The 27,429-nt window shown below is 64.6% G+C and overlaps 2 protein-coding genes across 13 annotated transcripts; one reads left to right on the plus strand and one right to left on the minus strand.

The window, feature by feature from the left end:
- SLC7A10 (solute carrier family 7 member 10) lies at positions 1-14,432 on the plus strand. The gene is made up of 11 exons (XM_045531769.1): positions 1-291; positions 8,307-8,511; positions 10,552-10,703; positions 10,876-11,001; positions 11,069-11,222; positions 11,924-12,047; positions 12,133-12,236; positions 12,565-12,661; positions 12,881-13,030; positions 13,658-13,835; positions 14,087-14,432. Exons 1-11 carry the CDS (start codon positions 141-143, stop codon positions 14,215-14,217), a joined length of 1,572 nt encoding a protein of 523 aa, XP_045387725.1. The 5' UTR covers positions 1-140; the 3' UTR covers positions 14,218-14,432.
- Positions 13,723-27,181, minus strand: LRP3 (LDL receptor related protein 3). 12 transcript variants are annotated; one of them, XR_006730073.1, is made up of 9 exons: positions 27,092-27,176; positions 25,408-25,455; positions 19,728-19,866; positions 16,636-18,393; positions 16,288-16,420; positions 15,730-16,032; positions 14,639-14,717; positions 13,976-14,299; positions 13,723-13,797 (listed from the first exon to the last, which is right to left on the minus strand). XR_006730073.1 is itself a non-coding variant. In XM_045531765.1 (7 exons), the coding sequence occupies exons 1-6, from the start codon at positions 27,162-27,164 to the stop codon at positions 15,752-15,754; spliced, it is 2,451 nt and encodes an 816-aa protein (XP_045387721.1). In that variant the 5' UTR covers positions 27,165-27,176; the 3' UTR covers positions 13,731-13,797; positions 15,730-15,751. The 12 variants fall into 12 exon arrangements, 6 of the variants coding, with proteins under 6 accessions (XP_045387721.1, XP_045387722.1, XP_045387724.1 ...); XR_006730072.1 differs by having other exon boundaries at positions 13,976-14,399; XR_006730071.1 differs by having other exon boundaries at positions 13,976-14,399; positions 14,639-14,757.
- Between the last annotated feature and the right edge of the window lie 248 nt (positions 27,182-27,429).

Consider the following 27,429-nt stretch of genomic DNA (forward strand, 5'->3'; position numbering starts at 1 on the left):
GTCCCGGGCCCGGCGCCAGCGCATGCGCCCGCCTGTGGGCGCTGTCCCGGCTACCGGGGACAGACGAGCGGACGCGCGGACTGGCGGCCGGCCGGACAGACGGGGCAGCGCAGGCGGCTGGGACGCGGCGGGACAGCGACATGGCCGGCCACACGCAGCAGCAGAGCGGGCGCGGGAACCCCGGCCCTGGGCCCTCGCCCTCCCCCGGCCCGGGCCCGGGCCCCGGCGCCTCGGAGCGGGTGACGCTCAAGAAGGAGATCGGGCTGGTGAGCGCCTGCACCATCATCATCGGTGAGCGGGCCCCAGGCGGGCGGCTGCGGGGCGCACGGCCGCTCTGAGCTGGGCGCGCCCCTTCGGCGCTCCTGCGACAGTGGCACCGCGGGCGAGCAGGCGCCCGGAGCACCTGCTGTGCCTACCCGAGGTGCGCACTGACCGGCTCGCAGGGCAGGGGCTGGCAGGACAGGGGCGCAGAGCTGCTTGTTCCCTGCTCCCCAGACGCCTGGGAAGTTTGTGCGCCTGGGACAGTTTCCAGTCCTATCCGCCACTAGGATCTTCCTCCTGACTTGGCTTTGCTGGGGGGCTTTGGCAAGGCAGTTACCCTCAGTTTCCTCAACTGTGGAATGGAGATAATGACACCGTCCTGCCTGGAGGGCCTGAGACGCAAAAGTTCGCGGACCAGTCAGGCTGAGCGGGCTGAAGCCCCAGGTTCTGGGCAGTGGTTCCTCTGAGCCCTGTGTGCAGGGTCCAGGTGCCATGCAGTGCCAGTGATTTATTCTCGGACAGCAGGAGGGGCTGCGGGTAGACTGGACAGGTAGAGCCCGTGCAGAGGCCAAATGTGTTCAGAGCATGTATTTACCAGAGTTTGGCAGCAGGACCCAGGGGGAGGGGGCGGACAGTGACTGGGGAGGCAGTGGTGAGCACACCAAGCCGGCAGCAGGGCCAGCTGCTCCCTGGGCTGGCGCTCGCGTGGTCTGGCCTTCGGGCTCCGGCTTCCCCACCTGAGCACGGGCAGTATATCCGGTCCCCACGGAGGGGCTTTTGGGTAGGCACAGAATGGTGGTGGGATTCTTGCTCCCTCTGTCCCAAGTCATGAATGCTGACTGCTCAGGAACTGGGCTAATCCAGACCTGTGCCTTTCTCCATACTGGGTGCCTCTGAGCCCCTCCTGGGAGGGACCCCTTACGGTCCCCGGTATCCCGGGAGACATGGGCTGGGGCATGAGTAACTGGCTCCTTGACTGTTCTTGCCCTGTCACCTGCCAACCTTCCCCGTCCCCAGCCAGCAGGAGCTGCTTGTGCGTCCACCGCCCTCCTACGCCGAGCCCTGGAGATGGAGAAAGTTTGGAGGCTCAGCAGGGCAGACCCAGGGTCCCCACCTCCCCGTCTTCCACCCCCGTGTTAGGAGCCCTCACGTCAAGAGTTGCCCTGAACACAGCTGGTCCCGATCTGGCCCTGAGCTCTGGGGACTCGGCCAGGGTACTGGCTAGAGCTTTTCCTCGGCCACCCCCTCTGCAGGAGCTGACCCCCAGGAAGGGGCTGAGCAGGCAGGTGCGGGAGGGGACACAGCTCTTCCTGGGCTGCCTCAACTGATCCCACATCCTGAGCTGTGTTCCTGCTCTGTCACCTCCCCACATCCCGTCCTCCTCAGGTCAGAAGAGGGCCCTGGTGGTCGTGGGGGGAGTGGAGGAGGCCAGCTCCACCACCACGCTCCTTCTCCAAGAGAGACCCTGTGAGGACGTCCCCATGCAGCCCAGGCCTGCCCTGACAGCTCCCCACCCTGCAGCCCATTCTCGCTCCGCCAGGTCAACCTCCTCCCTCAGCTTCCAGAATTTGAAGACTGAGCTGGAGTAAAGGGCAACTTGGCCAACCCACGATAGACTCAGCTACAGAGCCCCCGGACCTGACCCCTAGCCCAGGGCACTCAGTGGTGGTCCTGGGAGCCTGGCTTGGGGAGCTTCAGAGGGCCACAGCAGCCAGGAGGCTGGATGAGGAAGGAAGGAACAAGGGGGCTCAACCTCAGCTGGGAGGTGACAGGAGGTGGGGGCCGGGGCAGCTGTGGGCCAGGCCGGGCTCTGCACTGCCCTCCCTGCTCTCCCCAGCCACTGCCCCGGGGGTCCACATCCCCACCCCCCACCCCACCCTACCTTCCTGCAGGGATTGGGGGGCAGCTTTTCCTCCACACCGCTACCCTAGGGAGCCTCGTCGATGTCAAAACCGCCTGCAAAATGTCATATTTTAGCTGTAAAAATCTTGAGAACTTTACATCCTGCTCTATCACCTATGCTTGGCACCAGTTACTGAACTTGTGACCTCCCCAGCTTCTAGGTAGACCCTCCCAGAAGATCCGATCAGTCTCTCCCCCTTCACCCCTGCCCCAGCCCAGACTGAGGAGTGAGGCTTTCGGGGACGGGGACATAAGGAAGGGACTGGCTAGGGCAGGTGTGAGAGTGTCCACCGGCTGGAGGGGCTTGGCCAGGCTGGAGCAGGGCTGTGCAGAACGTCATCGTCACCTCGAGCATCTGTTCGTAAAAACACTCCCTACGTTATGAACACGTGTTCCTTTGTCTTACTTGATTCTCACGCCTACCTTGCAAGACAGGAATTTTTATACTCATTTTGCAGATGTGGAAACCGAGGTTGGCACTGCTACGAGTGGCAGGTTCAGGATGTGGTGCGCGGTTTGGACTCACCCCCGGTCCCGTGCCCTTCATACTGCTCTGACGCCGGGCACATCAGGCCAGACTCAGGCCCTCGACAGGAGAAGGCTGGGGAGTGGGCTGGGAACTCGTGCAACCGGCTTTACTGAGCCCCCCACTCCATTGTGGATGGACAAACAAACAGATGGACAGGGACGTGCCCCCGGTGGAGGCTGCCAGCCAGCTCCCCACCTGAAAAAGGGAGGGACGTGCCCAGTTCCACCAGAGCGGAGTCAACGCTGGGTTGCTGGCCAGGCTCTTCCTCCGCTCTCCCCCTTGCTGCAGGTGTCCCCAGCTCCTGCAGGTGTCCGTGGGTCAGGTGTGTGTTCAGGGGCTCAGGGCTCTACTTTACAGCTCTCCTCTCGGGAGCCAATCCCTGCTCATGCAGCCCCAGCCAGGACCCTCCCTGATCTCCAGGGCTGGAGGTGGGTGACTCCTCAGAGAGGAAGGACCCCTCCTCACCAGAACCCGAGGAGATAAAGCTATGCAGAATCTTGTCTGTGCCTCACCACGGCCCCATTTAGATGAGGAAACAGGACCCAAAGCTGCAACTAGCCGAGGGCCAGAGGTCCTTGGTGTGCTCCAGGACCCCACTGGGGGCCGGGGCAGCCCCAGTGACAGGATGGGGTTGTGCCAGCCCTGGACGCACTCATTCATCTATTCAACAGTTATGCACCAAACAGTGCCAGGCATGTGCTGGGGATACCAGTCCCCCAAAATCCCTCTCCTGGAGCTGACCTCCCAGCACGGGGGTCAAATGGCAACTGGGATAACGAGCCGATGCACAGCCCACGGGGCCACAATGGGCGCTGCGGAAGGAGGGGAGGGGGTTTTAGGTCAGAGAGGAGTCAGGGAGTGGGGTGGGGTTCAGCTTGTGCAGGGCTTTGCGAGCTACGGCGAGGACCATGCCCTCTGTGTGAGGTGAGAGCCCAGCGGGGGTTTTGAGCAGAGGACGGAGGGGATGGGACTTGGCGAGCTTGCTGTGGAGAAGAGGGTGCAGGAGCAGGAAGGCGGGTCAGGAGGTTGCACAGGTCCCCTGGGCGAGAGACGCAGGCGCTCGGGGCAGGGTGGCAGCTGCAGAGGTGCAGAGAAGAGGTGCCACTCTGGATGTGTCTGGAAGGTAGAGCCGGAGGATTTGTGAAGAGCTGGACGTGGGGCGTGTCAAGGAGACACAAGGTGATGGCCTGAGCAGTGGGGAGGATGGTTTGCCATTTGTCCATCAGGAAAGACTGAGAGAGCAGGTTCAAGGGCAGGAGAGTGACAGTCAGGAATTCCGCTTTGCGTGTTCACTGTGAGACGTCCGTTTAGTGAGTAGTTGGTTGGACGTACAGGTTTCATTGAGCAGAGAGGTCCGAGCTAGGGATATAAATGTGGCGGTTGCCAGTGGAAGCCAGGGTGCTGGGTGAGGTGTCCAGGGGACCGAGTGTAGACAGATAAGAGAAGAGGCCCAAGGACGGGACCCAGGGTGCCCAGTATCTAGAAGTCTGGTGAGATAAGGGACTTGCGAAGGATTCCAAGCAGCAGCCAGTGAGGTCAGAGGGAGACCAGGCGGCTGAGTGGGCGGAGCGATGCACCAGCCACTTGGGGCCGATGGGACGAGTAAGAGTGGCCCAGGGCGTGACTGTTGGATTCGGCAACATGGCGCTATCGGTGACCATGACGAGACTCAGCCTGGAGACGGGGCTAGGGGAGGCTCGCTAGGCTGGGCCAGGCTGGGCCGAGGGAGCCAGAGAGGGCTCTACACTGTCTCTCAAGGAAAGCGGGTTGGGCTGGAAGTGTGCACCCGCCAAGTCGCAATTCCAGGCACATCCTGGATGTCCCCACTCACCTCCTTGGGACTCTGCCAGGACTTCAGTGGGCACAGCTGTCCTCCCAGAGAGGTACCTGACACATGCTTGCTGTGTGGGGGTGAGCACGCTCAGGAGCTTGGCACACAGCCTTCACCCAGGCCTCGGCGGGCTCTGGCCAACCACCCCCAGGGTGTTGGGGTCCCATGTGGCTCAGGTCTCCAGAGGAGAGATTGGGTGGCCTAGGGGGTGTCTAGCGTGGATGACAACAGTGAGGGCCATAAGCACTTCCCGTGGCGTCTGACGTGCAGACAGGGTCGAGCTCACCTGCATCAGGTGAAAGAATCCCTTCCCAGCCATCCCCCAGGTGCCATGGGCGTGGCGCAGGGTCCAGATATAGGGGCCAAGGAGGGTGGTCCGGGAGAGCTTCCTGGGACTGGTGTTGCCTCAGGGAGGCAGTGAGCTGGGAGGGGCCGCCACAGTGGGGGCTGGGGGCGCTGAGCAGACGGCTTTGGCTTCCGCTGGCCCAGTGCAGCTGTGCAGGGTGCATCCTCCCTGCCAAAGGCTTGTGGGACCAGCCCTCTGCTGCCCCCTAGCCCAGTGGCGGCATCTGGCAGACGGGGAAACTGAGGTTGAGCAGGACAGCTCTGGCCTGCAGTCACACAGCCGGCTCCTGCAGGTCCCTAGGGGTGAGGGGTGGTGCCGGCGTCCTGGCCGGGCGGGCCCTCCCTGCCCCTCCCCAAATCAGACTGCACGTCCCCCCATACACCGAGGGCAGGTGGCTCATTCTGCCGATGCGACCTGCACAGGACACCCCTGCCACCTCCGTGGGCCGCCACTGCCTCCCAGAAATAGGTCAGCGTGCACCGTGGCCGCCACGGGGAACAATGGCCCTTTCTTCGTCCCTCCGAAGAGCTGGGTAAGCCCCATCAGGCCAAACATCTTAATGTGATAAAACCACCCAGCGAAGGCTCAAGGAAGGGGGTGGGAGGAGCAGACTCCAGCAGGGCGGGCGGGTGGCTGGTGGGGGCACCCACGTCCCTGCCTACCCACCCGGAGCTCCGCCCCGCCGAGGACCTGCGGGGACCCAGAGCAGTTGTCCCATTGGGTGCATAGGACCCGAATGATGTGGAGGCCTTGGGACCCCCATCTCTCTGGTCAGCCATCGGTCAGACACCCAACCGGGGACCCAGCAGTGTCTCCTGCCCATCCCACATTCCCCGGTCCTGCCAGGCCCTGACTTCCTGCCCTCCAGACAGGGGCCCCCGAAGGCTGGACGTGCCACTGCTGTCCCCCATTCCAGGAAGATCTACTGGGCTGAACGTGGGGTCTGAGAAGGGAGGCTGAGCCCACACCACTGGGGGGACTGGCAGGCACCCCCACAGCCCCCCTCCACACCTCCTATAATCATTTGAGCACTGGGGCCCCCGTCCCTGCCCATAGGATCCTCCCCCCCCCTCCTCTGCCACTGGCCCACGTCCCCCACCCCAGGTGCTTCTCGCAGAGTCCCACCCGCCACAGGGTGCCGGGGGCAGCCAGTGGGCCGTGGTGGGGTTTCTGCCACGTTCCACGCAATCCTGGGACAGATGCTGGAGGCCGTCGAGGCCCAGAGGGAGAGGCCCCTGAGGACCTCAGCGACACGGGCTAGCTCCTGTGGTTCTCTGGGCCGCGTGGGGAGAAGTCCTGGACTGTAGCGAAAGACCACGTGTCCAGAACAGTAGTGGTCCCCACCCCACGGACCCAGCGTCCGAGCCTCCGGACACAGGGTACGGGGCTGGCGGTAAGTCCCTCTCAGACCCCAGTCCTGGAAGACAGGTGCCAGGTGTGGGTGCCAGGTACCCCGCCAGGCTGACTTGTACCGAGTGGTGGGTCCATGCAGGTGGGTGGCTGAGGGCCTGGGATGCCCCGAACATGCTCAGCTCCTTCCAAGGCCACCCAGCCCCCGCTGGCTCCCAACCTCCCTGGCTTTTGGCAAATGCCCCTCCGCCAGGTCCTGAGAACAGAGGCACTGCTGCCGGCGGAGCGGACTCAAAGGCCCTTTAGAAACCCGCAGCCCACCGAGGCCCGGGCCCTGGCGGGGGGTGAGGGAGGCCCTCCTCTGCCCCTGGAAGCAGCCCGCGGGCACCGCTTACCTCTGGGGGTTGGGGCACAGGAATTATTTCGTCCTTATCTAGATGTATTTAGGACTCCCGGGATGTGACCAGAACACCAAGTGGGGTGTCATAGCGTCCGGACTAGAAATCTGTGTCGGCCGGGGTGGGGGTGGGGGTGGGGGCAGCGCCGTGGACAGGGAGTGAATGCAGATTGGCGGCCACACTGTGTCCTCGCCCAGCCCTCCTGCAGGCGGCAGGTGCAGTAGGCGGGCTCTGCTGGGACCCGCGTGTGCCCGCCCTCCTGAGGCCCTGGCGGGTGGAGGCCATCCTGGTCGGGAAGCTGAGCCCCAGGTCCCAGCAGTGTCAGCTCTTCTGTTCATGCGGTTCCGGGATCATGTCCCCTGGGGCAGGCCCTGGTGCACACCGCCCGTGAGGCCCCTGCTCCACGCACACGGATGGGGAGACCCTGGAGCCAGAACCTTGCCCGCTTTGCCCTAACTGCCTGGAGCGCAGGGCTAGGTGGGCGCTTGGAGCCTCGCTCTCCTGGGAGCCTGCTCTGTAGGCCACGGCGGAGCCTCTGACCCTGTGGCATTGCATCAGGAGCAGACAGGGCCCCTCCCCACGGGGTGCAGGCAGTCCACGCAGAGTCACGCCAAGGAAGATGCAAAGCGCTTCGCAGACACAGCCGCGAACGAGCTGAGGGCTTCACACCCTCCCTGAGCCCTTCCCGGAACCCCACCTTACGGACGGGGCAGGAGAGGACAGCAGGAAGTGCCCCGCCGGCCTGGGCAGGAGGAGGGCCCCAGGCCACTGAGCCCAAACAGTGTCCCACGGTGTCTTGGGTTAGAGCATGAGCACTTCATACAGTCAGGGGCTGCCCCAAGGAGAGCAGGGACCACAGGCGGGGCCGAGAGTCTCTGCCACCTACCCCGCCCCTGCCCCCATGCTGCTAAGCAGCTCAGCCCTGAAACTGCACCAGTTCCTCTCCTGGCCCCACTGGGCCGTGCCTAGGACCTGAAACATTTCAACAGCACCAGGACACAAGGTCTCAGCAGGGTCGGCATCCACGTCCCGGTTCCAGGTCAGGGAGGAAGTGGGGAGGGGCGTGTTGCCTGACAGGGAAATAGAAGCCAGAAGATGAAACGGAGGACAGAGCAGGGCCATGATGTGGGAGGAAGAGCCCAAACCCAGTGAGGTCTAGGAGGGCTTCGTGGACGAAGTGCTACTCCCTGCGTCACTGCATGAGTTTGGACTTTGGCCGATAGGAAAGTGGCAGGAGAGTTGTCAAGGTCTGGCTTTATACAAGGGACAGCTCTGGACAGCAGGTTGTGGGGGGGGACAGGTGGCCGCAGACGAGGACCTGAGCATGGGCCATGTAGGCAGGCGCAGGAGTGGCCAGCTCTGCCATCGTTATGGGGGCTGGGCCACCTCGCTCTGTGGCTCCTCCTCACAGGGGCCAGTGGGGAGCCCAGGAAGACAGACAAGACCTGTCTTTGGCAGAAGACCTGACTGGCTGGATGAGGTGCCCTTCCCATGTCAGGGACTAAGGAGGTGGTATATAATGAGCCCCAGTGGCACCTGCCGGGTTTGGGGGCCCAGTGGCATCCACACGCCACCTCCTCCAGGGAGCCCCCTGGGCTTCCTTCCTCATTGCAATATCTGGATCCCCACAGAGGCCGGGCTGCTAAAGGGGACCCCGGGCCTGACACCTCCCCGTCTCTCCTCCCACAGGGAACATCATCGGCTCGGGCATCTTCATCTCACCCAAGGGCGTCCTGGAGCACTCGGGCTCCGTGGGTCTGGCCCTGTTCGTCTGGGTTCTGGGCGGGGGTGTGACCGCTCTGGGGTCCCTCTGCTATGCGGAGCTGGGAGTCGCCATCCCCAAGTCCGGCGGGGACTACGCCTACGTCACGGAGATCTTCGGGGGCCTGGCTGGGTGAGTGTGGCCCTCCGGCAGGACAGGGACAGCTTCTCCAGAATGGGGCGGCCAGCTGGGCCCGGGGCCTCGGTTTCCTCTTCTGCTTCCCACATCACCGGGAGGTCATGGGTGGATGGAGAGAAGGAGTGGGTGTTGGGCAGCCTTCCAAGGCCCACGGAAGCCCGCTGCTGTCTGCTGCCGCTCCAGCTGGCCCCTGACCTCTCCGAGTCTCCTGTTAAACAGAGCTACCCCGCAGCTCCCTCCCCGCCAGTGCTTGTGCACAGGAGGCGCCTACTCTCGGAAACCCACCGTTGTGCTGGGACCAGGCAGGGAGGGGCCTTGGTTTTAGTAAGCCCGCATGTGGCGTGAGGAACCAAGGGGGAGGCAGGGTATTCTTGTCACACGCCCTGCAAGAGGTCCCCTTTAAGCAGTTCCCTGACGTTCCTCTATTCACTGGTGAACATCCGCTGAGCACCTGCTGTGAGCTGAGGGCTGGGGAGCCAGCGATAAAAAGATCTGTCCCTGTCCTCCAGTTGCTCACAGAGCAGAGAGCAGACAGCCCCTCAGATGTGGTTAAGCCCTGCAAGAGCCTTGCTTTGAGGGTGTGTGCAGAGCAGCAAGGACAGTGCACGCCTCGGGCAGGCTCCCAGGGAAAGCCAGGTGTGCACCCAGGCCGGGAAGGAGGGTGGGGCTTTTCTCAGCCAGGCCAGCCTGCCCATGGGGAGGGCACCCCAGGATGGGGGGCGCGGGCAGAGGGCGCGGTGGCCTGGGTGGGCGCGGTGTGTCCGCTGTGGCTACAGGCAAGGTCAGGTACGTGGCAGGCGCCAGGGCTTGGAGGGGATGAGGGGCTTGAAGCCGTTGCATTTGTCCAGCTGAGTGGAGCCAAAAACCTCAGAGGTACAGGCAGATTCTAAAATCCTTTCGGAGCCTGATTTGGGAGCACGTGGTGGCACGTGGTAGCCAGGGTAGCACGAGCAAGAGGCGGATGCCGAGGGGGGCACCCACCGTCCCAGTGGGAGGCTCCGTGGATGCTCTGGAGTTCAGAGGAGACATCTAGGCTGAAGTGGGCGAAGTTTGGTTCTGAGGGACACAGGCCAGGGGCCCTGGCAGGGCATGCACGTCCTGCAGGTGTGTCCATGGGTGCTCTCTTCTGCGGGGAGTTGTCCCTGGACCCCAGGAAAGCAGAAGAATCATGCTCTGGGCCTGGAGAGAACACTTGGAAGGGAGAAGAGGGCCCGGGATGCTACTCACGGGCACCCGGCATGGAGGAGCGGCCAGAGGGGACCCCCAGCAGGGGAGGAAAGCCGCCAAGCTAGAAAGGCCCTGAAGGGAGGAGAGTGGGGAAAAGCGAGGGGAAAGGTCATGGCTACAGAGCAAGGCGGGGACCCAGAGGAGCCCATCGAACTTGGTGACCCAGAAGTGGCTGGTGTCCCTGACGTGGCAATCCCACCCTGGAGGGCTAGCCAGGGGCTCGGACCACTCCCAGGGGCAGAGTCTCCACGGGGTGCAGGCAGAGCCCCTGGGAACAGGTCAGGCCTCAAAGCTTTGAGTGCAGACCCCCCCCCCCAACCACCACGTGGGCACCTACAGGGGCAAGATTCAGGCATAAGTCACTGCCCACCCCAGCCAAGGTGCAGGCCCTGCACGCAGCTCAGAGCCAATCAGGCCACAGGACTCCGCCGAGACAACCCACCCTGGCTCAGGAAACAGCCTGTGGCCAAGGGAGGGCTGGTGGTCATTAGAAGGATGTTTGGATGTCTGCGGCCCTACCACCCTGCACGCGCCCGATCGCGTCCGAGCTCGGAAGCTAAGCAGGGTCGGGCCTGGTTAGTCCTTGGATGGGAGAAAGATGTCTGGTTCCCATGTCCTTCCCAACAGCTGCCCGGACGCACCCCTGTCGGTGTATAAGTATATTTAACACCCTCTCGGTTAAAATAGTCCGTAAATACAGCAGTGAGGCCTCGACAAGGTCGACCCTGCCTCCCTGGGCCAGAGCGGCCTCTGGCAGCTGGGGGGGCCCGGGGACGCCTGCGCCAGCCCGGCCCTCGCTCCTTCCAGCTTCCTGCTGCTCTGGAGCGCCGTCCTCATCATGTACCCCACCAGCCTGGCTGTCATCTCTATGACCTTCTCCAACTACGTGCTGCAGCCTGTGTTCCCCAACTGCGTCCCCCCCGCCGCCGCCTCTCGAGTGCTGTCCATGGCCTGCCTGAGTGAGTGTCCCCGGGCTCTGGGCTGGGTCTGTCCCAGAGCCGCCAGTGGCCCCATGTCGGGGGACGGCAGCGTCAGGGGCTGGGGTCCCCGTGCTGCCGCCTGGGCTGGACGTGGCAGCGGCCCACCGTGAGGGGCCTTGGCCCAGGCGCCCACCCTGCCTTCGCTCCACAGTGCTCCTGACGTGGGTGAACAGCTCCAGCGTGCGCTGGGCCACACGCATCCAGGACGTCTTCACGGGCGGGAAGCTGCTGGCCCTGTCCCTCATCATCGGCGTGGGCTTCATCCAGATCTTCCAAGGTAGGGCCGGGTGGGCGTGTGGGCGGGGCCGGGAGACCACGCTGACCCCTGACCCCTGGGCCCCCAGGCCACGTCGAGGAGCTGCGGCCCAGCAGTGCCTTCGCCTTCTGGACGACGCCCTCCGTGGGTCACCTGGCCCTGGCCTTCCTCCAGGGCTCATTCGCCTTCAGCGGCTGGAACTTCCTCAACTACGTCACCGAGGAGCTGGTTGACCCCCGAAAGTGAGTGGGGCACCTGACCAGGCACTGGGAGGGGCAGACCCGCTGCACCCCTGGCTCAGACTGGGCACCCGGCTGAGCACACCTGCACCCCCCGGGGAGGGCTCTGGAAAGAAAGCTGGGATGCTCGCGTTCCAGCCTGGCCCTGTTCTGTGAGGCTGGGGACACATCACAGCCCTCGCTGGGCCCCAGAAAGACTGAGTGTCACCGTCCTGCCGTAAATAGACCCAGTGATTTGCATTTGGCCACAAATCATACATAAGCACACAATGTGGTCCCCGCAAACGAAGCCAGTGACTGTCTCGTGCTCAGCGAGAGCTCTCGACAGTGAACTGCTACAACCGGGTGGGCTGGGACTAGAGTCCCGGGGAGACCCCAGCTATGGACTGGCTCTGGGGGCACTCTGGGGACTTTCCAGGCTGATTTTGGCTGTGTGCAATTCAGTCGTTATGTGTAGACATTAGCCCTGCCCTTGGGATATGATGTGGACCCTCCCCCCTCCGCCCTTCCCCGTGCCCAGGCAGGGGTGGGGGAGGAGGCAGACAGCAGTGTCCCTGCACCCTGGGCAGCAGGCTGTCCCCTTTCCTTCCCCAGTGCCCCCAGCAGCTGCGGGAGGTGAGACTCAAAGCTGCTCCCGTGGCTAGGTCCCCTGAGTCCTGCACCTCCCGGGGGCTGATGCTGACACACTCCACTGCCGCCCCCAGGAACCTACCTCGAGCCATTTTCATTTCCATCCCGCTGGTGACCTTCGTGTACACATTCACCAACATCGCCTACTTCACGGCCATGTCCCCCCAGGAACTGCTGTCCTCCAACGCAGTGGCCGTGGTGAGTGGGGGCCCCTGCTTGTCCCCAGTCCCTGCTCTGGCCCCCACCCCAGCCACACGCGTGGCCTCTCTTCTGTGCCCACCAGACCTTCGGGGAGAAGCTGCTGGGCTACTTTGCGTGGGTCATGCCCGTCTCCGTGGCCCTGTCCACGTTCGGAGGGATCAACGGCTACCTGTTCACCTCCTCCAGGTGACTGGACTGGGGAGAGGGGAGAGGTGGGGAGGAAAGGCAGGTGCCCAGGTGTGTGCCAGCCATGCCAAGTGGGACTGGGGGGGCCAAGGAAGGGAGGCTCCGCCAGGTAGAGGAGTCACCTGAAGCTGGGGTGATGAACCTACCAGTGACAAGTGTCTGATCCAGCTCAGAGGTAAAAAAAAAAAGCAAGAGGGAGGTGGGCTAGCTCAGGGGAAGAACTGCCCAGTGGTGCTGCTGGGTCCTGGAGCAGGAAGTCAGAGGTGACAGCTCTAGAGGGACGTCAGGTCCGGGATGTGGCTGGTACCCATCTCTGTCCCACCCCCAGGCTGTGCTTCTCTGGAGCCCGGGAAGGCCACCTGCCCAGCCTGCTGGCCATGATCCACGTCAGACGCTGCACCCCTATCCCCGCCCTCCTCGTCTGTGTAAGTTGGGGGACCCACGCCAGGCAGGGCACGGAGTTGGGAGACTTCCTGGGTGACAGCAGGGATGAGCCTCTGGCTGTGGCGGGCAGCCCGCAGGGGGCGTGGGGAGGGGCCGGGTCTCCCCCTACCTCCTGGCCAGAGTGGGCAGGCCCAGGGCAGCCCGCGGGGACGGCAGGAGGCAGGTGGGAGGCCGGCCGTCAGCCCCAGGTCCTCTCCCAGTGCGGGGCCACGGCAGTCATCATGCTTGTGGGCGACACATACACCCTCATCAACTACGTGTCCTTCATCAACTACCTCTGCTACGGCGTCACCGTCCTGGGCCTGCTGCTGCTGCGCTGGAGGCGGCCGGCGCTCCACAGGCCCATCAAGGTGAGGCCCGGGGGCGGCCGGGGCGGTGGACGCACCAGAAACCGGCAGAGCCGCCCGTCATCTGCTGCGGGTGCCAGGGGCAGGGGCAGGCGATGACAGCGACGGCAGTGCCGGCTTGTGCCGAGCGCTGGGCCCTAATCGGGGCTTTGCATGCGCTGACATACTCAGTCCCCACGGCAGCCCCAAGAGGAGGCTGCCTTTAATACTCCAGTGCACACGGGCTGCCAGTGACAGAGCCAGGATTCCACCACTGGCCCACACAAAAGCAGAAGACCAGGCCACAGCCTGAGCTCAAAGAAAAGCCCCTCTATTTGCATATAAATCCTTAAGTGGAGAAGTGCTCGGTGCCTGAAATGGGAAACACCAAAAACTAATCGACCTCCAGCCAAGTGCAAGCACCGAGTCTGCACACAGCCGCTGCGCGGGCTCGGAGCCGCTGCAACTGACAAATCCTCAACAATCCGGCCACTGACCAACCCATGAACTGGCTTCCACCACGCTGGGCTGTGCCAGAGGACCCCTGCGGCCCCCAGCTCCCAGGAGAGGGGGGAACACTGCTCAGACCCCCGGGGTGGGGCAGGGGAGCCGGGGTCCCGCACCACGGCGTCCCCGTTCACTCTTCCCCAGGTGAACCTTCTCGTCCCCATCGCGTACTTGGTCTTCTGGGCGTTCTTGCTGGTCTTCAGCTTCATCTCAGAGCCCATGGTCTGTGGGGTCGGCATCATCATCATCCTCACAGGGGTGCCCATTTTCTTCCTGGGGGTGTTCTGGAGGAGCAAACCAAAGTGTGTGCGCAGACTCACAGGTGAGCCAGGCAGCCTCTCCCAGGTGGCCAGAGCCTGGAGACGGGACCTTCTCACAGGCCCCTCCCAGAGCTGTGGTGGCAACCCAAGCCAGCCACCACCAAGTGTCCCCCAGGCCGTGCCCGAAGTGTCTGGAACCCACCTTCACAGAGGGAGCAGCTCCCTGAAGACCCCTGCCCAGGGGAGGTGTGCGGAGGTGGGGTAGCCTCTGTCCCCAGGGGCCAGGCCCCAAGACCCATCTGTCTGTCCTCAGAGTCCATGACACGCTGGGGCCAGGAGCTGTGTTTCGTGGTCTACCCCCAAGACTCCCCCGAGGAGGAGGAAAGTGGGCCCTGCCAGCCCTCCCCGCTGCCCGCCACGGACAAGCCCTTGAAGGCACAATGAGGCGTTCCTGGAGACGGAAGCAGCTGTTTCTGTTTACATGTTGTTTATTGAGGAGGTGTTTTTGCAAAAAAAGTTTTTTTTTCTGGAAAAAAAAAAAAAGATCTGACTCGTAGATGCCTGTTGTAAGGAAGCCTGAAGATGTGGGCTGGGCCTCCTGCCCTAGCGCTGCCCGGCTAGCTGACCTGAAAGGGCCACGAATAAACGGGGCTGGTTGTCGCTTGTGCTCAGGGCAGTCCCTGGTGGGGGTTATACCTTGGTGGGGGGCGCCTGCTGCTGGCTGGGAAGGTGCAGGGCAGGCTCTGGGGGGGGCTCTCAGCGTTTGAGGGCTGTGCCGTGTAACCCAGGCACTCTCTGCCGTGGACCCAGAGCAATCCTGCCCCCCGGGACATTGAGGATGGGGCAGCAACTCAGTGCCACTCACCCAGGCCCGTGATGCACCCGGAGCTCAGCCACCCAGGACAGCCCGGGGTTCACGGTGGGGACTGTCTTCCCACGAGTCACTGCAGGGTGAATGTCAGCGCTTCAGAGCCCAGTCTCACCCTAGTTTACAGGTGGGGAAACTGAGGCCCTGCCACAGGATGGAGTGGACCTGGCCACTGGTCGGTGCCTTGGCCTCTGTCCCCTGAGAAAGCATACAGCAGCATGTCCTGGGGGCTTCAGGCCCTCCAAGAGACCCTGTGGGCTCCCTGTACCCCGTGCACCATTCCCAGCCCTGGCCCAGCGCCCGGGAGAGCGACCTCTCAGCCAGAGGGCAGAGGGCGCCAGCCTGGCCAGCCCCTGCCACCACCGAAAGCATGAGCCTGGGGACAGAGGCCTCCTAGCCCAGCTCCCCAGGGCCCTGCTCAGCCCTGCCCGGTCCTCACTGTGACTCCCGCACGGCTGTGGGGGGCTGGTCCACCACAGGGTGATCAAATCGGGAAGCCACAAAGGACACTGACAGCCCCGCCCAGGCCCCTGCTCCTCTGGAAACGGGCTCCAGGATGGAGTGGGGAGGTGGTGCCGTGTGCCCGGGGACCCTGCAAACGGGCTCCCCATTCTACCATCTTGCCCTGGCCGATCCCCAGAGCCCCTGCCCACCGTGCCCTCTTAGGGCCTGTGCTGATGCAGCCAGCTGGCCGGGGCCATGGGGTGGGCCCCTCAAGAAAGGACGCAGAGGCAGGGTAGAAACAACTGTGTATTCCCTGGTTACAAAGCGCGGCTGTGGCAGTCACCAGCGTGCCTGGCGGGTCAGCAGACCAGCAGGGCCTCGTCGTCACTGGCGTCCAACATCGGGGAGCAGGGTGGCGGGGGGCTCCTGCAGACCCCCAGTGGCTCTGGTGAGCGGGGGCCGAGGGTGCTGCTGGCAGTGGGGGCCTGGGGGTGGGGGGCCTGGGCCGAGCAGGGCTCCCGAGGCATGTCCACAGGGGCCGGGCTGTCCACCAGGGGGTCCCTGCAGGCCTTTCTGTCCTTGTCCACGGGCCTGCACTCCAAGTCTCGCAGGCCGGAGGGTGGGGGTGGGACTGAAGGTCTCACCTCGGATGCGTGGCCGGGGGCACTAGAGGGTCCGTCCCCAGCTGCCCGGGGGCTGCCTGTGTCCGTACGGGGTGCTGGGGGGTCCGGAGCCGCCCCTGGTGCGGGCTGCAGGAGCCCGTCGCCCAGCACTGTCTGTGAGGTTCTCGCAGCGGTCAGCAGCGGGATCTGGCCTCGGGGCGCCCGTGGCCGGTGAAAGAGGCGGTTCCAGAGGCGACCCAGGCGGCGGCGGGAGGGCCCCCTGCGGGAAGCATGCCGGCGCATCTGTCGCCGCATGGCCGTGCGCAGGTTCTGTAGCACCGAGGCCTGCAGGGCGGGGCGGCGGCTGAGGGGGTGGCCAGGCCGCTCAGCGGCAGAGGTCAGCACAGCCCCAAAGAACCCAAGACCTCCTGGGCCCCCCCACCTGGCCATGGCCCCCGGGGTCACGCTGCCCAGGCCTCTGCTCCCCTTCCTTTAGCCCCCGGACAACGCAGCCCGCACGCTGTCCCACCCAGCCCCCTGGCCCCCATCTCGGGTCCTCTCTGAGGTCCAGCTGGGGGCCTGGGCCCTGTGGGGGCTCACCTGGGACGCGCTATAGACGGGAAAGTCTTCCACGGGGGGAATGAGGCCCTGGGCGATGAGCTGACCATAGGATGGGGGCGCCTCCCGCCGCACAAACTCAGCTTCCAGGCGCGTCATCTGGGTCTCGAAGGCCCTGGAAGCAAGGGGCGGGGGGCAGCATGGCGGGGCTGGCCGGGACCGCTGTGGCAGCAGGACTCGGGGACCCACCTCCATCCAGAATCGCAAGGCACCCGGACCCAGACGTGGATGGCCAGGCCGTGGTCCCCGAGCGGAGGGCTGTGGGACAGTGAGCCTGGGCCACGCCCCAGGGCCGTGCGCAGCCAGGGCGGCGGCGGCGGCGGCACCCACCTGTACTCCTGCGTGCGCAGCGAGTAGAGCTTGAAGGCGCAGCCCAGCGCGATGACGAGCAGCAGGCCGCACACCAGGCTGCCGATGAGCGCCGCGGTGATGACCTTGCGGGGCACGGCGGCCAGGCAGCCGTGCTCGTCGCTGCCGTCCTGGCAGTCCTCCTGGCCGTCGCAGCGCCACGTCTCAAAGATGCACAGGTTGGTGCCGCAGTGGAAGGTTCCGGGCTGGCAGGAGAAGCAGTTCTTCTCGTCGGCGCCGTCGGGGCAGCTTTTCTGGTTGTTGCAGCGGTCGGCGGGTGTGTAGCACAGGCCGCTGCCGCCCTCGCAGGGGTACTGGTCGGGCGGGCAGGCGGGGCAGCCCTGCTCGTCCCGGCCGCTGGGGCAGTGCCACCAGCCGTCGCAGCGCTGTGGCTCCGAGAAGCAGCCCTGGTCCCCGGAGCCATCCCCGTCCCCCTCGGCGCTGTTGCCACACGGCTGCTCCCAGGGCAGGCAGTAGCCCTTCACCTGGTAGGTGGCGTTGAAGCCGTGGCCGGCGCTGCGGGCGCGGGCGTGGTAGGCCACGGTGAGGCGGCCCTGGGCGGCCTCGAGGCTCACGGGCCGGTGGTTGCTGCGGTAGGACAGCGTCTGCAGGAGCCGGTCTCCGCGCTCGCCCAGGCCCTCGTACACCTGCACGTAGTCGTCGTAGCCCAGACGCAGCTCCAGCTGCAGCAGGACGCGCCGTGGGTCCTGCGTGTCCACCAGCCACGTGCAGTGAAGGTCCGAGGGCCCGCGGGCCGCGCCAAACAGGTCCGGGGAGGCGAAGGAGCCGTAGAAGCTGCCCAGCCGCCGCCCGCACGCCAGGTCAGGGCAGCCGGCCTCGTCGGAGCCGTCGCCGCAATCCTGCGTGCCGTCGCAGCGCCGCTCCACGGGCAGGCAGCGTGTGGAGCGCGCCCCGCTACACGGGAAGGTGCCCCCGGGGCACAGACTGCCCGGCGGCTCGGAGGCTGGTGCCGAGCAGTTGCCCTCGTCAGAGCCGTCCCCGCACTCGTCCACGGTGTTGCACTGCCACGGGCCCGGCAGGCACTTACCGTTGTCACAGCGGAACTCGTCTGCCTGGCAGGACGCCTGGCCCAGCTTCCCTGGGGGGCAAAGGGGCATCAGGAGACAGTGAGGGGAGAGCGGAACCTCCCTCCAGCGCAGGGACCTGGGGCCAGGAGCAGCAGCTGGTTCCCCTTCCCAGCTGTGCCTCTGCGGGGACAGGAAGTGGCAGGACCAAGAAGGGCCCCTGCCTCTCCATGGCCGCCTGAGGGGCAGAGACCCCTCAAACACCAGGGTGGGCTCAGTTTCCAAGCCCAGGGTCGGGGAGAGTCCTTCCCAGTCAAGCCTGTGAAGTGGGGCCAGTGACCTCGAGAGGCTCAGAGCATCCGGGACGGCGGCAGGACCAGTGCCACCACCGTCCCAAGACTGACAGCGGGGCAGGGCAGGCCCCACAGGGAGCCAGGGGCCCACGCACGAGCACTGAGGGCTCCACGGCCGTCCCCACCCCACCCTGCGGCCAGCGTCACCTCGGATGTAGGAGAGACGGAAGCCCTGGGCCTGGCCCGAGCTGGAGGCGTCGGAGTGGAAGAAGATCCAGACGTGGTCGCGGGCGGAGATGAAGGCGGGCGGGATGGCGGAGCCGCACAGGCGGAAGGCCTCCTGCCGCGGAGGAGCTGCGGGGCCCAGCAGGAGCCAGTCCAGGGAGCACTGGTGGGACTCCTCCACGTCAAAGTTGCGGAAGCTGTCGGGGCAGAGGGGACCGCAGGCATGGCCGGGGGGCCGGGCCCGGTGGCCCAGGGCCGGCAGTGGTCAGCCTGGAGCTCACGGCAGGACGGCCAACCCCACCCCATCCGCCGCCCCGCCCCCGTTCCGCCTCCACGCCCACCACTCTGCCCACCCAGGGGTCCCTGCGCAGCTCCCTGAAGAACAATCACGACAGCCCTGGATGTCATTTTCAGCTCAGCTGTGCTCCTCCCCCTCCATAGTGCCGCGCATGCGCATGTCTCATCTCTCGCATCTGCATCTCTCATCAAGGGGAGTCGGGAGTCCCCGACACTCTCCCCCGAAGGCGGAGGCCCAAGGGCCCAGATCCCTCCCTCTGGGTCTGCTGGGACAGGCCCAGCCAAACTCCCCGGCATGGCACTGAGGGTGAGCTGGGTGACAGCTTGTCACCTGGGGAGAAACACTGGCCTTGGACCCCTTGGCCCAGAGCCGTGGGGAGACTGAGGCACAGAGGCTAGGACAGACCGTGCACACCCCTGTTTGGGAGCCATGGAGTAACTAGGGGTTGGGCCTTCCGGGCTTTGGCACTTAGGAGAACTAGGCAGAGAGAACCCACAAGTGACTTGTTGGCCAAATGGCCCCATGACCAGCCCAGGCCAGGGGGAGCCCTGCTGTGCCACTCCCAGTCGCCTCCCCCATTTCCCTCTGCAAGTCAAGCCCCCTGCCAGCTGCCCAGCTCACTCTCCTGCCCCGAGGCCCCATGGGGAAACTCGGTCTGGGCTCAGTGCCAGCCTGGCCTCAAGCCACCCCTGCAGGCCAGAGGGGACACCTCTGCCACCTCAGAGATAGCTGGACCATGCCCACCGGTTCCCAGTGTGTGTGCCTAGTGGTGTGTGTGCCACCCTCCCTTCCCGGCAGCATGGAGGTGACAGACCCCACCCCCCGTGAAAGAGGCCGAGGCAGGAAGAGGTCCGGCTCTGGGAGCCCAACCTCAGAGACCAAGAGTCGGGCACACCGCCAGGCTCACATGTGCACATGCATGCTTATGGCTCACACATGGTCACACGTGTTGTCCCACACACTGCTCACACACATGCCCTCTACACCTGTGCAGACGTGATCATGCACTTATATATGCACACATGTGCACTCACATATGTCTTTCTTGACTGCTCAGACACGGACTTGTGCATGTCACAAGCACGTATGTATGCTCACATGCGTGCACATGCTCCACTCACACACATACACACTCTCACCTGTGCCCTCCACACCTGCTCAGACACACATTCCCACATTTGCTCACTCACCCAGCATGGTTGATCCCCTCTGACTCCCCCAGGACCCCCTTACCTGATGGTGATCATGTCCCCACGGTCGCCCTGGATGTACCAGCTGCAGTTGGTGCCCGGCGGGTAGTTGAGGGGCCAGGCCGGGCTATAGATGACTCCGCGCCGCTCCGTGTGCTGCTCCAGCTTCCCGCTGCAGGCAGCTGTCGGGAGAGAAATGCCAGCCCCCGCTTTGGGTGGGAAGCTTGAGCACCTCATGGTTTGAGCACAGGCCTCCCCCAGGGTGGGATCAAGTCCAGCCAAGGGCAGCCATGGCCAAGGGCGAGGCCCCAACTCAAGACTTCACAGAAGTGGTGTGTGTGGGAGGTCAAGGAAGACCCACCTGGACTTGGGGCGGCCTCGGTCCTGTGCCCCAATCCCCAGCGGGGCTGAGAGCAAGCCCACCAATGCCCCTTGGCAGCCAGCACCTCCAAGGTGCAGTATCCTGGCCTCGGGCCCCAGCTCAGCGGAGAATTCTGCACCACTAGTCCTGTGAGGCCTGCACAGGCCACCCTGCTCTGGTCCCCTGCATGCCCTCCCTGGGGCTTGCCCAAGGCAGATCTCAGCCGAGGGAGGAGAGGGGCTTTGCTCCCCCAGCATTTACTGAGCAGCTACTACGCACTGAGCACAGTGACAGACACGCTGAGTCAGACAGGAGAAGGCCCCTCCACGGAACTCACAGGCTGGGGATGGGAGAAGACAGACTACGCAGAACTCCGGGTGAAGACTGTGAAACAGGCCTGGAGGGAGCTGGCAATGTCCAGGCGTGGCTAGAAACACAACCTGGGGCTGACCGCACCTTGTGCAGAAATTGAATTTTATCCCGAGTTTAAGCGGGAAGCCATGGGAGGTAGATGGCAGAACCAGATGGATAAACCAAGGCTCAGGAAGGCAAGTCACCCGAGCCTGGTGACACCACCTCATCACCCTCCTGCGGCTGGCACCTGCTGCTGTTGCTCTCTGGCTCTCAGCAAGACTCTCTGGGACCCCAGACGGAGGAGCTGCAGAAAGGAGGGAAGCCCTCTGGCTGCCTCCCATGCTCTTAGGACAAGGGCACAATTCACTGCAGTGGCCCCGGCCCCTCCCTGCCCGCCCCTCTGCCTCACACCTCCCACTACCCCCTCGCCAGCCACCCCACTCCTCCCACCATCCCTCAGTGGGGGGAGACTTTGCTTCTGCAGGTCCCTGGGTGCTCTCCCACCCCCTTGTCCTGTTCACTCACTCCGCTCAGCTTTCGCGCTCAGCTCCCTGGTCCCTTCCCAGGGAAGCCCTCCCCAGCTGTCCCCAGCTGTCCCCAGCGGCCCCCAGCACAGCTCCAGCCCCCAGCCCCTGCCTCAGCAGCAAGTTCCCTCTTGTTCTTGGGATTATGGGATGGAAGTCCCCCCACAGGAAGGCAGGGCCGCACTGGCTCTGGCCAGCACTATGTCCCAGGGTCCTGCACGGGGCCTGACACATGGCCGGGGTTAATCAGTGGGGGTCACCGAGTGACCTGGTCAGTGCAGGCACCTGCTGGGTGTCCAGAGACATGAGCCCAAACCCACAGGGCCTGCTGTGACTGTGGAGGTCCAGGTGGTCTGACACTGTGACTAATGGGGAGTGGGGAACCCCACCAACCAAGCTCCTGTCCGAAGGCTCACAAGAGCCTCAAAGGACAGGAACAGAAACACCCAGCTTGGTCCTACAGAAAGGCTGGCCACCATCAGGTCACCATCAGACCCTCCACGGTCCCGGGTCAGCAAGGTCCCTGGTCAGCAAGCCAGGGCCTGAGTGCCTGCCCAACTGACACTCACACCTGGCCCCGGAGGCAGCCTCTCTGAACCTCAGACTCCTCATCCAGCAAGTGGGAGCCGCTCACTCCGTTTCCCGCCCAGGAGGCCTGGACTAGAGTAACGGAGCGGGGTCTCAGGGCACAGCACACCCAGCACGCGAAACGCCTCCAGCCCCAGCCGGCTGCCTTTGCCAGGTGAAGCCACCAGCCATGCGGACCTCACAGGGACCCTGGTGCTGACCTGGAACGCCCTGGAGACGTGGGCTGTGAAGCCCAGAAGAGGTTTTTCCTCCCAGAGGGTGCTGGGCAGGGGGTTCCTGGGGGCCCCAGCGAGCGAGGCTGGGCCACATCTTCCCACAATGAGTCCCCAAAGCACATGTTAAACAAAGCATCGGACCTCTGAGGCAGGTGGCCTCAAGTCAGTGAGGGTGGGAACACCCCTTGGTTACCGGTGCCCTCAGCCCCAAGGACAGCCCAGCGCCACGCAGGGACCCGTCTGTCCTTACCCTGTCCCCAGAGCCCCTCCCTAGGACGCAGACGTAAACCTGCCTGTCTTCAAGGCATTCACCGAGGCCAGGTGTCTCACCCAGACTGGCCGGGGGAAAGCCAGGCCCTCATGTCACGTGTCACCCGCCACCTTCCTCTCTTCTGGCCACCTCAGCCAGAATACTGTCTCTCCTAGACCGATGTCTGGCCACCCGTTCAGGGACTGGGGGGCCTGTCTCTCCAGCCCGCCGGCCATGCCGGGAGCAGAGGGCTGGGCAACTGCCAGCCCTCTCTGCCTCTCAGCAAAGCCCCACGGCCCCCACACAGCCTCACCCCAGAGGGCACCCATGGTTTGTGCAGCCACCAGCCCGACCCCACGCAGAGGGTTTGGGGTTGGGGGCAGGCTGGGGCCCGTGCAGGGCCTTGGAGCTCTGGGCAGAGGCTCTTGACTAGACGCTTGGCCGTGGGCCGGGAGGGTGCTGCCAGCTCAGACGGCCACCCCAGCGCTCTCTGTGAGGCAGGCCTCAGCCCCCCCAGCACACCACCCCAGGGCCCGGGCACCAGCAGGGGAGGGGCTCATGAATCCAGCCCCAGGACCACACTGCCAGACACATTGTTCTGCCATGGGCCTCAGCTTGTCCATCTGTAAAATGGAGCCAGTGAGTGTTGCTTGTCTCTGAGGGATGGCTGGAAAGCGGCAGTCTCCAGGCAGACGTTCATGGGGGGGGGGCGGGGGGCCAACGGGGCACGGGAGTCTCTAAGGATGCCTGGTGGGGCCGGGGCTGGTGACAGGCCATGTGACAGTGGGAGGGCAGTGAGGAGAGGTGGAGTGTGTGTCTGGGGGGACGCTGATGCGTAGAGAGGGGTTTGGGGGCCTTGGGGGTGGTCCGAGAGGCCCGTCTGAGCTCTACCTGGAGGTGCCGGCCTTCACCTGGGCAGAAGATGGCCTCAGCCCACGGGCTAAGGTGCCCGCTCAGGTGGGCAAGGAATGACGGGCACTTTCAGGCCGGCGTCCTTCCCTCCTGGCCCAAAGAGTCGTCAGATACTCCTGAGAGGACAGAGCCAGGCCTGATGAAGCACAGTTTGCAGATCCGATTTCCAGAGTGATCAATCAATACTCCGGACAACCCGCCTGGTGTCACCCGATGAGGGAGAGCTGGGGGGCCCACTGCAGACGCCCAGGAGTTGCCGGGTGACAGGAGAACCACATGAAGACCCTGCCCAGGCTCCCCCCGCTGGGGCCACAGTGGCCTGTGGCAGAGCCCAGAGGCTGGGGCAGGGGGGCAGGCAGTGGGTCTTCTGCCCAGTCGGGGCCCAACAATGAGGGTGGACAGGGGCAGAGTGGCCAAACCCCGTGAGGTCCCTGGGCAGCCCGGCCGGGCTCTCAGGAGCACCTGGGCCCAGTGAGGGCCGAGAGGGGCTTCGGGGGAACAGTTCCTGACCCAGGCTCCCTCCCGGCGGGAACTGCAGGAAAAGCCCTGAAAATGCAGAGTCACCATGCCGTGGTGGGAGGGGGCACTTCGGCAGCCTGACGCCGGTCAGCGACGCCAGAGGCGTCAGAGCCAGACTCCAAGAGAGCTTGGGCCGAGACCCCCCCACACCAAGGGCGCCGCGCTGTGGACAGCAGCCCCTGGAGTTGGGCAGTGTGGACCCCGCTGGGGCCTGAGGTCTCAATGCCTAAGAACCACCAAACACGAGGACCTGGGTGGGTCCCTTTCCCTCCCTAGTGCTACGAGTGGCCCTTGTCCCTGAAGCACCACTTTTCTAAACATGGGGTATGTGTATGTGGCAGATACGTTTGGGGCGACAAGCCCACCAACCACACCAGCATGAGGGCTGGCCTGCAGCTCACGTTTCTATGTCACAACCCCCGGTCCCCTCTTTCCACCACTCTCTACCACGGCCACAGATATCTGACCCAGGCAGGGCCAGTCAGTCTTTTCCTGGACTCTGGGATGGGAGACGGGGCCGTCAGCTCTGGGGGCTGGGTCGGCACTGAGCAAGGCAGCGCCTGGGGCAGCCACTCAGCAGAGGAGGCCGGGCTGCAGGGCACGGCGCTCAGTGCAGGGAGAATCGAGGGCGAGGCAGAGGCCGAGCCTGGGAGATGGGCCAGTGAGAACCGCTTCTGTGCACCCTGGGCCTGCGATCCCGGTGACCGCAGCCAGCAGGGGTCCCAGTGACCGCAGCCAGCAGGGGTCCCTCCCCCTGGGCCCTAACTCCTGAGCCAGCCTCCGTGAGCTTCTGCAGCAACCTGGGCCACGAGCAGAACTGAAAACCCCAAGCATTTCCTACCCCACCACGCAGCACAGCAGGCCACAGACAAGTCAGAGGGCTCCAGGCTGGCGACCCTCCCCCTGGCTACACCTTGACCTAACATTTTCATGTAAATACTTGTGCTTGCTTTCGTACCTTTCTAGGGTTTGCTGCAGATGGCGGTATACTGGCTGAATTAGCAGCAAACGGGAGGCTTATCGATTATAGAACTGGCTCCCTGGGGCCCTTCTCAGAACTCTCCTGGCGGCACCGAGGGCCAGGGGGCCTGGGCTGACTGACTCCCTCAGAGACGGCAGCGGATGGACAGACGGCAGGAGGCGGGGCGGTGTTGGGTCCTGTTGGCCCATGGTGTTTACCTCTCCCCTGCAGGTCGGCTCACCTGTCACCTACACACCAGCTGATCCAAGGCTGTGCCCGCCACCCTCCTTCTTGTCTAAGGATCACACACCAAGACGGTATTTCCCCTGTCCTAGAGCACCCCAGACCATGTACCGGGCAACTAGAGGCCACCCCCATAGCCCAAACCTGCTGGAATTATTCAAACTAGCCGGTCCTAAGCTGTTTACTCTGCCTTGCCTCGACTTCCCTGTGCAAACCCCAATAAAAATCTCTGGCCTGTGCCTTTCTCTCGCTCCTGCTTCTGCCTGACCACATGTAGTAATTCCCCTGTGGCCCTGTGGCAGGGCATGTCCCCTCCTCCCAAGAAAAGTGATAAATTCTTTCAACGGCATTGGCCTCTCTGTGTCATCAGTCATACTTCTACGAATTAAATCCTAGGGATTATTTTAAAACAAGTGGGCATCTCATGGAACCTCCTGGCCCTGGGGGAACTCCACAGCCTACGGGAGGCACCATATGTCAATCATACGGACCCTTGGCAGTTTGCTAGTGCTATAGAGCTCCAGACACCGTGCTGAGCACCTCGCTTCATTGCCTCAACGAACCCTAACAGCCAGGTTTTCAGGTGGATACGGTTATTTCACCCATTTTACAGATGAGAAAATTGAGGCTCACAAAAGTTTAAGCTTGCCCAAGGCCACACTGATCCTTTATGATGCAGAAAAGTCGCACAAGGATGTCAGGATGGAGCCAGGACCCTGAAGGCCTGTCCCCAGTGGTCACTAGCCCAGAGGAAGGCCGGGGAGGAGAAGAGGAAGGGGAGAAGCCACTGACTTACCTAAGGCAGGAACCGCGTTGCTGAGCCTCCCAGTGAGAAAGATGTTCACTGTGGGAGACACAAAGGGGTCAGTGGGGGCTGCGCTCTCGGGGTCCCAGGCACAGCGTGGGCCCGGCAGTCCTTGCTCTAGCACAGGACCCCACAGCTGAACGCAAGGCCAGTCCCCTGGATCACACAGGGCAAGGCCAGAGGGCTGCACAGAGACCGTGCCTGCTGGGACAGCGCCTGGACCCCTGAAGGGCTTTGACAGCCACCTCGTCCACCCGGGGGTGGGGGAGCAGGTCTGATTATCCCCATTTACAGGGACACACAGCTAGTGGAGCAACAGTGCCTCTCCACTGTGCCATGCTGACCTCAAGAAGGGAGGCAGAGAACTCCCCAGCACCCCTCAAGCACCCACCTCCAGGGGTAGCCTTTGCTTTCACCTGCTGCTTTGCCTGGGGTTGTGGCCCAGGAGGAGGACATGGGCAGAGTCAGAGGGCAGCTCCAACTTCTCCTCCCCACCCAGGGTGCCAACCAAACAGGGAGCATCTCTGGAGGGGTCTGCCCCTTCCCCCCTCCCCCCCGCAAGGAAGCAGGGGCAGCTGCCCCTCCCCTCAGGACACACAGCTCTGCTGGACAGAGCCATGCCAGGTATCCTGAGCAGGGAGGGCCTTGGCGATGCCGAGGGCCTGTCCCCCTGCCCTCCTGCTCACCGGGAACACCCAGCACCTAGCAGCTCACAGCCCAGAGCCCATAACCCCCACCAGACTGGGGGGTGCCCTGGGGCTATGCCCCTTCTTTAGACCAGTTCACGCAGTTGGGGTGTGGACCGTCCCCCCCACCCCGACTCACAGCTCCCTCATGCAGGAGGAGGCACAGGAGGGCACAGCTTTTTCACTTGGGCATTTCAGTGGCTTCAGCAAACCTGCCAGGCTACAGAGCCCTCAACGGTGACATCACAGAGTGTCCCCTAATGACCCCCAGCTCTTGGAATGGCCTCCCTCCTCCATCATGGTAAATAAAGGAGCCATGTGGGTTGAGGATTTAACTCCTTCCCTCCCTTCTCCCCCCCCCCCCCCAGGGCCCTGGAAAGGTGGACAGAGAAACTCTAGGCAGGGCAGAAGCGCCTCCCACCCGGATGCCAGGCCTGGGCCGGCCCCTGAGCCCTCCCTAAACGCACCACCCAGGGCTGCCGGCTGCCGGTTGGGGCTAAGACACAAAGGGAGAACAGGATCCTTCTCAAAGCCGCCTCCTCCCAGGCATCCTCCTCCGGCCGGGCATCCCAGTCCCCATCTGCCGCCAGCACCGCCCCACCCCAACTCCCGGCAGGAAACAGTTTCTTCTTGGGGGACAGCCGGCCTGGCCTTTGTCCACAGCTCCCGAAGCCACCTCGCCGCCAGGCCAGCGCGGGCAGGCCGGGTGAAAGCTGCTGCCTGCCGGCCCTGGCGCCCGCAGGCACCGGCCTCCCGAGCACTGCCCGCTCGGCCTCGGCGCCCAGGGCCGCCCTCCCGGGCCTGCGAGCGCAGCCAGTGCGGGGAGCGCGCTCTCCGCGGCCTCCGTGCGGGAGCAGTCGCGGCGCGGGGCTCCGGGAAGCCCTGGCCGCAGAGGGGACGGGCCGGGGGGCCGAGGGATCCGGCCGGGGCGCGGCGCGGAGCCACTAGTTGGGGGACCCGGACCCGCGGGGCCCGCGCGGCCCACTCACCCAAGCAGACGACGGCGAGCTGCGCCCGGGCGCCCGGCGCCGCCTCCGGCCCCGAGGCCGCCCGCTTCTCCATGCCGGGGCTGGCCGTCCGCGCGCACCGCCTCCTGCCCCCAGGCTCGGGCTCCGGCTGGGGCTCGCGCGGCGCCTGCGGCCCGGGTGCAAGCGGCGGCTCCGTCAGCGTCTTTGTGCGGAGGCGGTGCAGGCCCGCAGCGCGTGCGGGGCCACATCGGCCGCGGCGTCACGGGCCCCGCGGGGGCTCAGCGGCGGCCGCCAGGGAGGACCCCCGCCCGCCGCTGTCCCCGCGCCCGGGGCGCCGCGCCACGGCCGGCCTGCGCCCG

This window comes from Lemur catta, chromosome 19 (assembly GCF_020740605.2).
Source record: "Lemur catta isolate mLemCat1 chromosome 19, mLemCat1.pri, whole genome shotgun sequence".
Lineage (NCBI taxonomy): Eukaryota > Metazoa > Chordata > Mammalia > Primates > Lemuridae > Lemur > Lemur catta.